This window comes from Diabrotica virgifera, chromosome 1 (assembly GCF_917563875.1).
Source record: "Diabrotica virgifera virgifera chromosome 1, PGI_DIABVI_V3a".
In the NCBI taxonomy this organism is placed as follows: domain Eukaryota; kingdom Metazoa; phylum Arthropoda; class Insecta; order Coleoptera; family Chrysomelidae; genus Diabrotica; species Diabrotica virgifera.
In genome coordinates this window covers 285,566,921-285,580,472 of record NC_065443.1, presented here as the reverse complement: position 1 = coordinate 285,580,472, position 13,552 = coordinate 285,566,921, and the positions used below count along the sequence as shown (strand labels likewise).

The window sequence follows — 13,552 nt, the reverse complement described above, 5'->3', positions numbered from 1 at the left end:
TTGTATTAAAATATTATGTTTTCCATTGATACTTTACGATAGAAAATGCAAATTTTTATAAATAAACACCAAATCACTGTAAAATCGCATAAAATAACATTTTGAGAAAAAAAGAAGAAGAAAATTTTTTGACCTTAAATATCCTATTTTTACGTCCCGTAGAAGCTATATACCAATTTTCAGACAAATCGGAGGTCCAAATTTTTTTTTGCTCCAAAATTGAGTGATTTGAAATGGTTAAGACTAAATTTAAATAAATTAAGCCCATACAGTTAAGACCTCTTTTGGTTCTCACAAATAGTTTTATCTAACAGATAATAAAAGAACGCAACAGATGGCGTCCCTAACTCAAAATAAGAAAAAGTGGAGATTGCCGCCTTTGATTTTACACTCCTCAGGTGTGACATTATTTAGAAATTATTTTTTTTACACCTCTTCTACGTTTATTCTTCTTATGATGCCCGTCCGTTACGGATGTTGAAAACTAACGTTGATATTGTGACTTTGTGGACTGCTGACCTAAGAAGTCAAGTTAAACAATTTTTTTGTGGCTATAAAGCCAACATATTCTTCTTCCTAGACGTCTTTTCTTTACACCTTACCTTGACGTATGATCTGAAGTGGGTCATATTATAGTAGGGGAGGAAAGTATACTAAATGTGCAGTCATTCGAGCGCTTTGGGGACCTATTGGGTTGTAAAGAGTAGGTTCTAAAACCAAAAAAAGTTAAGTAAAGTTTTCCATTTTAGTGGGGACTTTCCATTTTTAATTTAATTTTCCATTTCCAACAATCGTTTTTTCCGATTATAGCGCCACTTATCCATAATTCAAAAAAATATTTCAAATAAAAGTTACTTATAGGTAAGGAATCCGAATCTGCAATAAAAAATGGGGGTTCCTATTTAAAATTTTAAAGTAACCCCCCCCCACATCCATGGGGGTCGTGTTTGGTTCCATTCGATTTGTATTTTGTATTTTTCAGTTTTTCGATCTGATGTTCATTTCGCGAAATATCGTGGGATTCGTATTTAAAATTTTAAATTTACCCCCACCCCTCTTCGTGGGCAGTCGTGTTTGGTATCATTCGATAGATTTTTGACAAATATTGAGCTCGTATTTTTTAGTTTTTAGATCTATCTTTCATTTCGCGAAATATTCGCTTTTTTTTTGTGAAACTTTGTGACTCAAATCGTCAGATTTTTTAAATATACACTATTTTGCATGTATTTAACTTACCTTATCATAATATGACAATTTCTAAGGATAGTTTTTTTTCGCCCCCCCCCCCCTTAACGAACTCCCCTGTGTTTAGATTAGAGCCAATATATGGTAGAGGTACATTTACAGGTTACCAGGGTTCTCCCCACATGATAATCTGACCCGCTCGAGTTACTGCAAAAATCCCCGCTTGGGCTCCCCTACCTTTATGGTTCTCCATTTTACGCGTTATTATCTCACAGCAAAGTTTGTGACGTCTTATGATTCTATGTAGAAATTTTTTAGGTATTGTATTGTTTTTTAGGTATATGTATTGTTGTAGAATTGTTTTTTTTTGTAAAGAAATTCAGAAAAAATTAAATTTATATCAACGACCAATAAATCATAATTTTTCATCACCCTGAATATCACCAAAATTGTTTAGAATTTAATTTTGCTATTAAGCAAATGTTTCGGGAAAAGTGAAACGACTAATGAGTGATTCGACGAAATGCACGGGACATGAACAAACATTGCGGTGAGTAGAAAGTGGACATCGTCGTCGAAAACAAAGACGGTTTTAAGATCCTTTCCGGGAAGGTTTTTAATGTGGTATACACATTGTATGAGTTTTAGATGTTAAAGTAGAAAGTAGGAAAGAACTAATTATGATATCTTTTGAAATATGACGGGACATGCACGGGACATGAACACTGCACGGGACATGAACAATGCACGGGATATGAACAAACATTGCGGTAATTAGAGAGTGGACATCGTGGTCGAAAACAAAGACGGTTTTAAGATCCTTTCCGGGAAGGTTTTTAATGTGGTATACGCATTGTATGAGTTTTAGATGTTAAAGTAGAAAGTAGGAAAGAACTAATTATGATATCTTTTGAAATATGACAAATTGGTAAAGTTCTGTGAAAAAATATTTGGTTTCAGAAGAAATGGGTATGAAAGGTTTGGAGAGAGGCGTGTTTTTGATTGAGTGGGAGAGCTGAGGTAGAAGGGAGTTAGGAATTTGGCGAGAGACGAGAGGTCACTGTGTAATTAACATCGGTGGAAGGCAGTCCAGTTTTTTGTTTTAAAAGTTTAGTAATCAGTGTAGAGTGGGTGTGAGCAGCCTTTGCGAGCAGAATCAAGTTGAAACCAAATTGTCGATTGGTTGAAGAGTCAATTTTGCTGGTCCGAGGGAGCTTCCTTTGTTTTGTCTAGAACGAGTAGCTGATTAATATTTTTTTGCACAAGATATCGAACAAGGAAAACTGAGTAACAGAATTCGAGAAAATCCTGTATGATTTTTGGAAGCAATTTGACGAGAGGGACTTTTTCGCAACATCCAGAGAGTACGTGTTGTGAGAATCAAGGACGGCGCAATCCAGAGAACGAGAGAGTGAAGAAACAAAAAGGTTAGTCAAATTATTTGTCGGAATGGAGATAATTTTTTTATATCAAACCCATATTTGTTTATTTGTTTACTGAACTTTTTTACGCAGTTAGTCATTTAAAATTTGAGAAATCAAGTCAAAAGAAGAAAAGTAAATTTTATTAAATTTAGTATGAGTAAATAATAACTTAGTTTAATAATTTTTTTGTCAAAACAAGGAGATATCAGAGTTAGAGTTTAATTTATTAAGTAAGAGATTGTTGCAACAACGTTTAAATTTAATATTTTTTGAATCACATGTACACGGCTTATTTGATAAAAACAATAGATTACATTTATATGATATTGAGTGTTTTCAATTTCCCTGTTTCCACCCTGGAAGAAGTAAGCAATCAGAAATATTAGAAGCCACAGATCACAGGTATTGTAGCCAATACAAATTTAGCCCTGAGAATAGAATTGATTGGAAAATTTAATTTGAATTTAGTTTTGTTTTTACAAAGGCAGTAAATAAAATAATTGAATAATTAATTAAAGTAAGAATTTGCTTATCAATCTAATTAAATAGATATAATAGAGCGTAACAGTATATTTTCCTTCCTTAATGCTGTTTAGAGCAGCTTCTACTTCCGCTTAGAGAATAGGTGGTCCGGTATAGAAGCTCAAGGAAATCCAATATTTGATATTAAAGATTTAAGAAAAATATGGATGTACTATGTGATAACAACATTTTTGAAGACTATAGGACTGTCATAATCACAAAAAATAAAAATAAGGATACCGGACAGCTCATTCTCGAAGCGGAAGTAATCGAAATTATTCTTAAATCTGCTGTATGCAGAATTTTTAAAAATTGTAGAAAATGACACAGAAAAAAAACTTACTTTGATATTTAACAATACCTACGAAACTGTAAAAATATACCTACAGTGGTGTAGATCAACATTCATAACCATAATCTAGAAAACCTAATGTCAAATAATATGTGAAGACTATCTTTATGATTCATCTACTGAAGTTTTTTTAAAAAGTTATAATATGCAGATTTTTCTATTTGGTTGCAAATTGAAATGAACAGTGGAAATACTCGATGAAAATTAAAATAAGAAAAGATCGGCTTTTATCACAATGAAAAAAATCTTTAATCGCCACGAAATAAACTTGGAAATAAAATGTTGAATGGATTGCATATGTGAGTTCATTTTAAATGAAGTAAAAGAAAGATGTACTCACAATCATTTAATAATCACAAAGACGAACGGTTTCGATCTCTACAATATTCAGATCATCTTCAGGTCAGCGTTGCAAGTGGTTAAATGCTACAATTAAAGAAAAACCAGAGTTAGAACAGTATCTGGTTTACATAAAAAATGCTAATAAGAAAGCCAAAATTTTGAAAAGTATGTAAATATGAAATTTTAGAACAACAAACAAATACATACGCATGCACACCCATGAGCAAACAAGTACTCATAAGCCCGCATACGCATGTAAATGTATAAGGTTTATGACTATAATTTATTGAAATTTGATCTACCTACATGCCGTTTCAAGGGATGATTTGTAAGGTCATCAGTCCAAATTATGCTAGCAGGATAATGGGGTAAAGGACTCGGTAGTCGGACATGCTTTGAGGTTAACACATAATATAACGGGATAGTTCTTAACGGTAACGAGGTAATGTTAAACAAAAGAACAAAGAAAAAAGAAAAAAGAAAAAAGAAAAAAGAAAAAAGAGATAAAAGGAAAAAGAAAAAGAAAAAAGAAAAAAAGGAAAAAAAAAAAGAAAAACTTTTTTCTTTCCATCTTTCTTTTTTCTTTTGTTTAACATTACCTCTCTACCCTCAAGAACTATCACGTTATATTATGTGTTAACATACGAAGCATGTCCGTCTACCCAGTCCTTTACCCGATTATCCTGCTAGCATAATTTGGACTTGAAATCATGTTACTGATGACCTTACAAATCATCCCTTGCAACGGCATGTAGGTAGATCAAATTCCAATAAATTATAGTCATCAACCTCATGTATTTCCATGCGTATGCGGGCTTATGAGTACTTGTTTGCTCATGGGTGTGCATGCGTATGTATTTGTTTGTTGTTCTAAAATTTCATATTTACATACTTTTCAAAATTTTGGCTTTCTTATTAGCATCTTTTTAGTATAACCAGATACTATTCTAACTCTGGTTTTTCTTTAATTGTAGCATTTAATCACATGTAACGCTGACCTGAAGATGATCTGAATATTGTAGAAATCAAAAGCGGTCGTCTTTGTGATTATTAAATGATTGTGAGTACGTCTTTCTTTTACTTCTTTTGGAAATAAAAGTTCATTTATTAAAATGCTAGGTTGTACTAAAATGCTAGGTAAATTAATACCAGCTATCTAAGAGACTCATTAATGTTCAACTCAGCGGGGTGCTATTGATTGAGGTGTGGAATTCCGTAAACAAGGAATCTATCTGTTTCCTAAAATGATCCTTTGTCTATGTAATTTCACACCTTCAACAAACGCACCCTGCATAGTTGAATATTAGTGAGTCTCTTAGATAACTGGTACTAGTATGCTCCATTCTTCTATAGAGGATAGTCATGGAGCTTAATTGAAGCATCACTGAAGAGACTCGCATTATTTGAAATTTTTGATGAAGTTAAATGAAGATTTACACAGAATGGATAATGAGCGCGAACTAGTGATAACCATAAAACGTCGCTACCTGGATCATCTGGGCTAGATAATATGTTCAAATAACGATAGAATCTAATTCGGACAGTATTTGAAGGAAGATGCATGAAAAAAAGGTCCAGTAAGCAAAAGAATAACCTAACTTCATAACCTACGAAAATGGTTTAACCTGACAACTACCGGGCATTTTAGGGAAGCAGCAACAAATTTAAAATAGCCATGTTGATATCCAACATTCATAACGGATAGGTACACAAGAAGAAGATATCTCTTGCCCAAATGGTCATACTATAGTAAAATATACTTATATATTTTAATAGTTGATATCACCACTGTTCATTCTACCCCCACGTCTTCTTCCAATCTACTATGTCTTTCCAAGCTTCGGATTGAGAGTCTGCAGCCTAATAAAGTTAGCCAACGACTCTCCAGTAAAGTCCATCTCCAACAATTAAAATACTTTGTACACGTTATGAGAGCAAACACACAAAATGTGGAAAGACTCATTATTCAAGAAAATGTGAAAGGTCGAAGATCACGAGGAAGATCTCCAATAAGAGGGATCCATCAAATTACAGGAATATACAAACCTATGCCTGAGTTTAAAGAAATGACCATAGACAGAGATCTTTGAAGACGGACAATACACGGGCAATAGACCTCCCTCCGTTGGGTCAGGATTGAAGAGAGAGACCCCAATAAACTTTTTAATAAATAAAACAAAAATGTTATTGAAATTAATAAACAATATATCGTATTTGTCTAATATAATTATATTTGCTTTTTATAGAATAAGAATGATTTCTTGAATGTACCCGTATGTTTTTATATTATCTCTCAAAGACATGCAATTCTATCTTTTGTTGGCAATGTATATCAGTTGTTTCATAAAAACATAAAAATTGTCGATAAAATAATTAGCATATTAAAGTTACACTCTTGTACTCCCGCCACTGCTTTATGCACCTTCCGCTCCGGCCAAACAATCCTTGCCCCCACCTGCTAATTTCCCACGTGCTAAAGCTTACATTATTATACATATCGTTCACATAGTTCATACCCAGTAGTTTGCATTCAAAAAAATTAGAAACATGTGTGATATCAGTGATGTCAAGAAGACCCCATTTGTGATTATCTATTTTGTAAATTTTCACTTAATTCTTGCTCAAGTAAGCCTACCCCCCGCATTCATCCCCAACGATCAACGTCGAGATCCTTACAATAATAACGGTAGGGGAGATCCCTATAATATTGACGGTAGGGGTTTTTCGAGTTCAACACCTTTTCCGCCCTATAGTTCTACCCCTTTTCCTCCCAGAGACTTCCCGTACAATCCTAACGACCCTAGAAACGACTACAACCAAAATTTCGGGCAAAGACCCAGTGATTTACCACCTAGTTTTGTCTCGAAGACTAACGTAAACAATCCTCAAAATTTTAACAATCGACAGGGCGACTTTTCGGCGCAAAGACCTCTCAATCCTCAAAATTTCGGTGGTAGGTCTTTTGACGACGATTTCAACAGGAGAAATCGGGTCGATGGAGATAGAGATATTAGAGGGTTGTTACAGGCGTTGGATATTCAAGCTTCTCAAATGTGCACGAATAACGTAGCTGCTCAATGGAACTTTGAGACCAACATCAATGAGGCTACTCAATTGGAAGCTGTAAGTATAAATGTGTTTTAATAGAATGAATTTTTATTGTTTATTTTCTTATTATGTAGTTTTTAAAACTTTTTGAGGTTTTCAACATTTTTCTCTAGTTTAAGCGGTTAAGACAGTAGGTGTTTCAATTGTTGTCTTATTTTTTTTTGTTTTTAATTAATTTAATAATTTTGCGCTAATATTTATTTATTTTAGTTGTTACATATTATTGATTCTTTATTTATTTGTTATTTTATAAGTTTTTTCTTTGATTTTCCATTTTTTTATAGCCCCAGTATTTTACACCTTTTTTTGTTTTAATTATTTCATTATTTTTTTGGTTGCTGTAATTATCTACTAATATTATCTTGAATTTCGATTTCGTCCAGATATTTCAACTTTCACTTATCATTTTGTAGGACTGTTCTCCTCATTTTTATTGACCTGTTTATTTGTATTTTTTATTTGGCCTGCTGCTCCTTACCTTTAACATTTTATTGTTTCTTTTGTTTTTTATTTGTCATTTTTTAAAATTATTTATTTCTTTTGATTCTGCCTTTATATTTTTTAATAACTCTTACTGTCTTACTCTTACTCTTAGTGTATAGTAGTTTATATAAGTCCAGTAAAACCTGTGTTAACGGCCACCTGCCAAAACCGGAGACATGTACTAACGGCCAGTTTAAAAATTCCCCAAACCAATTATATGTAGACTACAAAAACTGGCAATACCGGCCACCTTTCTATATCGATACAATAGTTCTTTCATTTTTAGTGGCCATTACTCACAGGTTTTACTGTAGTTTAATGTTGTTCTGAAGCTATTTCCTTGTGGCATTTTTATAATCAACTATTTATAATGGGAAATAAGCCACAATTATACCAAAAAAAGATTTTATTAACGTTCCGAAGCCCAAATCGGGTTTCGTTGTCAAAATACAAAATACTACTGATTTTGTGTTTTGTATTTTGACAACGAAATCCGATTTGGGCTTCGAAACGTTAATAAAATCTTTTTTTGGTATAATTTTGGCTTATTTCCCATTATAAATAGTTGATTATAAGAAGTTTGTTTTCTTCGTTTTTCCATGCGTCCTAACAAGCTAATTGTCAGCATCCAGGCGTCCATTCCATATAGTAGGATACTGTGTATAGCATTTTATCAAGCGACATCGTAGATATAGATCAAGATCTTGATTGTTAACGAATTGTTTCATTTTTACAAATGCGTTTGTGGCCTGTTCTATTTTATATTTTACTTTTGTTCTGAGTCTAATGTTTCATGTATCCAGCACCTAGATTAGAGAACATTAATAAATATAGAAAATCTTCTAAAATTTCCTTCAATTTTTAAAAATTTAAAAATACGACGAACCCATATATTTCAATTTAACTAAAAGGTTGTTTAAATCAGCATATTTTTCAATGCTATCTCTTAATAGCTTCAAATATGTAAAAGAATGAGACTTAACAACAATAATAACATTAAAATACAATATAAACGGAAATTATAAAAAGTCTGATTCTCACATTATTTGAGTTTGTCAATGAACTACATGTCCACTAGCCAGTGCCCCTCTTCAAGGCTGTAGAAACAACTTTTTTTCAGTAAAGGTCAAAACAGAAGAATAATAATGGTTTTGAATTTCTGGAAAATCGTTCTTAGATTTTAAGATAAATAATAGATTTTGGCCTTAACATAATATTGTGTAAGAAGAATTTAAAGATATTTTCTACAAAAATCTAGCTAGAGATGATCAATATTACCGTAATCATACCTATATCCAATATAGCTCAAATTTGATCTACGATGAGCACCTTAAAGTAATTTTTAATTCAAAAGAAAATATTGATCGCAGGCTGCCAATCTGAACTTCCACTTGTTGAATTTTTTCTAATCTTGTTTATCAGCTCTTTCCACAAAACCAATTTGATAGCCTTCTCTGGCAATTATCAACTACCAAGTAAACCATAAACCGGTTTTGGTTGAATCTTTATTTGTAGATTTTTACTTGAACCGATATTTTTCTTTTCCTGTTCCATAACATATCTTTTTCTTGTAACTAGGCATCTTAGGTATCTGTGATTATCAAGGTAATTGTCACTATTTGTTTCTTTCCAAAAGAGCTTAATATTTTTACATGTAACCTCTTTTTTAGCTAAACGAGTCATCTTGTTCCAGTAATTTCTTGATTCATATTTGGTTGTAATGAAATGTGTTTTCTTATTTAGTATTTCACAGGCTTTCCCTATGTTTTTAGAAGTTTGTTTTAGACGATTTTATCTAACCAAGAGCAATTAGCCATACAACTGTATCTAAGGCATGCAATTACTACTTCTTTTGATGAAGATTATACAAGAGCGCGATACATGCATCATTGTCATGAGTTCTTTTTCAATTCACATTTGCAAACACAATCAAACAAAAGATTATAAATCATTTTAATATAGATTCATTCATTTGGATTAAGCTTATGGATAGATTTAACTTGAAACAGTACAATCCAAGATATTTACTTTCTAAGACACGTAGTTATCTTTTTAAGAGATTTTTGTTTTGTAGATGAGTCTCTTCTAGAAATTTTCATCCGTAGGTCCTTTGAGGTGTAAGTACTGTTTCATTTGTAAGATCTATAATAATTTATTATTGCTCTAGATTTAAATAAAAGGACTGAGCTCTGCTTCCCTTTATCAAATAATAGGTGACATGAAGAGAGTAAGTAGTAGAACTTTCTGTGCATGGTCTTATTAAGATGTTCACATAAACCCAGCTGTTTTCAATTTTCTAGTAGGTTTCTCGGAATAACACCATTAGTAGTGGTACTGACTGGGTCCTTTCCATACTCTGTTGTCTCCTTATTTGTATTTCCAGATTTCTGTACTTGGAAATCATGTCTGTATATACATTTATAGATATTATCTAGATTTGTCATAGGGCTCTCACTACCTCTAAGGGGAAAATGAATTCATTCCAGATACCCACTTTTCGATTCCATAACTCTTTCCGTGTTATCGAATCCTATCTCCCAAAAATTTTCTTACTCATGTGGATATTGAGAGTAGTATAACTTTATGCATGGTCTTATACAGATATTCACTAAGACCCAGCTATTTTACGTTCTCTATGAGGTTCTTCGAAATGAATGCAGTAGTAGAGAGAATAATAAATATCATCTGGATACTTATCATTCTTCTAGTTGTATTGAAAATGCAAATTTTTTGTTAGGTTTCGCCACATCAATTAGTGTTGTTTGTCTAGTAGTCTAGTTATATTATTGGGCAGTATGAGATCTGGTCTATTATGTGTCACCGGTTGATCTGTAAGAACAGCGCAATCTCAGTACAGCTTGTAATTGTTATTTTTATTCGTTCTGTCAGGGACCTGATAAAACGATAAGGGAGACGGTTCCTCTGTAAAATCCTAGTTTGTTGGCTAGTTCTTGTTGAATAGTTTTTTTCCACTAAGTCACCAAACCAAGTAATCAGTTCCGACAAACGCCTGGCAGCCGCCGCCGCCGGTAAGATTTTGGATGGACTCTTGGGCTTGACATCAATATGGGTATTTGTTGATTTTGACCTGAGGATCTTTGACAATACATTTCAGGTAATTTTTGGTTGACATAACAAGAAGGAAACTCTCTGTTTCGGAAAACGTCTTTCCTGCTGTCAATAGTTCGCTGTATTGTCGGAATATTTTTGACTCATCTCATTGGGATGTCGCTTATGCAGAGATTTATCCATACGGGTGCGTATTTTTTCTTGCTTAGAAAGATGGCTTATCCATATTTGTGGTTCCTATAGTTTAAACAGTGTTGTGTCATCTGCTGCTCAAATTGTGCGATGTAAGGTAGATAATTCAGCCTGCCTCTGAAAACAAGTTCTTAAATTGGCAATCTGTTTTTCTAATGTTATTTTCTAAATCTATGTCCACAAGTCTCGATATCTCTAGATATCGCGATAATGTTGTTCTCTTTACTGTACTAGCAGGATTATGTTTTTTGTGTTTGCGAGAAGTGTTTTCACTTTCCGCTGAAGACTTTCTATTATCCGTTTTAGATCTTATACTTATAATTATTATTTATAAATATTATTAATTTAGTTTTTTATTTTTCTAGTTTATCTATAGTTTTTATTAATGGAAAATTGTTTTTTGATCTGCGTCATATATCAGAAATTCCATATTCTGTATTTGGTTCAACAGATTCAGTTATTCAATTTTTTCTAGATTTTTTAATGCTTTTTTCTTTTTACCATTCTTGAGATTTGCATTTCCTGAATGCATTAACAACTTATTAGACCAAGTAAATCGATATTTGCATTAATTTTGGCTAGCTTTACATTCTATTGACATTTTCACCGTAATGACCTAGGCCGAGAATAATACGTTCAGTTTGAGCATGATCGCTTTAGTCTATTTAACTTTGGACCTAAGTCTCTCTGTCTTCTAGCCAAAATTTTTTTATGGTTATGGAAAGATAATTGGTTTGGAAAATATTTCAGCTACATTTCTTGTAGAAATTATTGTCATTTCTTTGAATCATACAGAAAGAGGGATCGGCTTTATTTGAGTTGTGACCCAGAGCTAACATTTTCAAGAAAATGTATATCAATTTTCAGCTCTTGATGTTTTATTTCTATAAAGCTTGTACATTATTAAATCTTTGTTACTTTTATATGTACCTATATTTACTTTTAAAATTATAAATATTCTACTAGGCATATCAATGATGTCTATGTATATGTTAATTCCTGCTGCCTTAATTGAATTGTACTGTCACCAGTCCTTTTAATACCATCACAAGGATTACAACATCAAAGACAACTTTTCTATGAATGTTATTTTCACTTATTTAACAGCCATTTTTCACTTATACACTAACGAGAACTGAAATTGCTGTAGGAAGTGCTGATCTGTGGGAATTCTCTATTGAGTTAAGAACGTTCCCTGGGTATTGTCTTCGGACCATTATTTTATTAATAAAGTATACACGCCATGTAATTATGGTTTTCAGATGACTTTTTTCGAGGTATGGATTTATTATAACCTTGTTAGTGTTACAAGGTGTTCAAAGAAAAAAGTAAGTCAAACTGAAGTCAACTTTTTTGTGGTAATTATGGGTAATGGCATGTTGTAATTCGTATAAATATTATGCAGAGTGACAAATAAATCACTTGTATATACTTTCATCAATTTTGAACTATAATCAACCAATATTTTCTGAAAAAGGTAAGTACTTACGTGTTAACGAACAGCCGTGATTGGAAATTAAGATTAGACGTGGTGTGAGACAGGGATGTGTATGGTCGCCAATTCTTTTCAGTGCCTGCTGGTAAGAGATCCCGAAAAATACTATCGAGAGTGAAACAGCTGGAATAAGCAAAAGGCCACACGGGCGATAATTTACGGCGCCGTAAGAGCAGTAAACCTTACGAGGCATTGGTTGACTAACCAATTGTAGATGAAATAGTTAGTCAACCAATGCCTCGTCAGGTTTACTGCTCTTAAGGCGCCTTAAATTATCGCCCGTGTGATCTTTCCGTGGCGACGCGTGACTTTTTCTAAAGTGTTACCAAAACCAGAAGTATTTTATAAATATTTTTATATATACAGTGTTCCCATACATCAAAGTTTGTCCGACTAGACACCGTGAATTTTCAGCTTGCTATTAATCAACTTTTTTTGGTACGCGCGATCCAGGTCTATTATAAAAATAGATGAAATACAGAAATAAAATTAAAAAATTAAAAATTTAAGAAACTATATAAAGAATCTACAAACTAAAAACATATTTGTTGTTTTTAGGTAAAATATGTATTATATCACCTTTATAATTTATTAAAAAATCCAAATTGTATAATTAGTATACTAATCAGTACATTCATTTGTCATTTTTAGTCTAAAATATTAAATAATTTTTATTTTATTGATTATACACTACAATGTACTGTATAATCAATATTATTATATGTCATATAATAATGTTGTTGTTAATTAATATATTTCGACAAGTAATTAAAATCGATTAATATGATTTATATAGGATAAAAAGGTATAGATGTGTTATCTGTATTATAGTAAGCAAGTACAGTTACAAGTTATAAACTAATAATTAATAATGCAAATTATGCAATAATCGAATCCAAAGGGCCGGTACGGTTAACTAACCGGAGTTTAATCGAGAAAATACCGGCCCTAAGAATAACAGACTTCATAAATGGAATTATAATTATTACCTATAATTATAATAATAACTAAAATTGCATTTATTAAGTCTGATATTCTTACGGTCGGTATTTTCTGTCCCGATTAGCTAACCGGGACATAAAGTACCTACCGGCCCTTACCTAGCCGTGTCACCAAATTAAAATTTGGTAACACGCATACTAATCCACAGCGGCTTAAGAGCCATCGTGCCCGCAAAATTTTCAGAGACGATCCAGTCCTCTGACCGATACAAAGATCCTACCATCGTTGCCACTCACAGAAGTGGTAAATAACGGCGCGGCGCACGTTAAGTAAGGGCACAGTATAAAGAGGGAACCTCTATATACTGTGGTAAGGGCGTATTATAATAACGTGCAACCGATTTTACATAAACTCGCTGATATTTTCGTGCTTCTAGTT

At 32.6% G+C, this 13,552-nt stretch overlaps 1 protein-coding gene across 1 annotated transcript in view; it reads left to right on the top strand.

Annotated features, from left to right (window-relative positions):
- Positions 1-6,329: 6,329 nt before the first annotated feature.
- LOC114330455 (angiotensin-converting enzyme-like) overlaps positions 6,330-13,552 on the top strand; it is a 333,944-nt gene continuing 326,721 nt past the window's right edge. Inside the window, exon 1 of the mRNA XM_050651261.1 lies at positions 6,330-6,948. Coding sequence (XP_050507218.1) covers positions 6,373-6,948 — 576 coding nt within the window. The 5' untranslated portion in view covers positions 6,330-6,372. The remainder of the gene's footprint in view (positions 6,949-13,552) is intronic.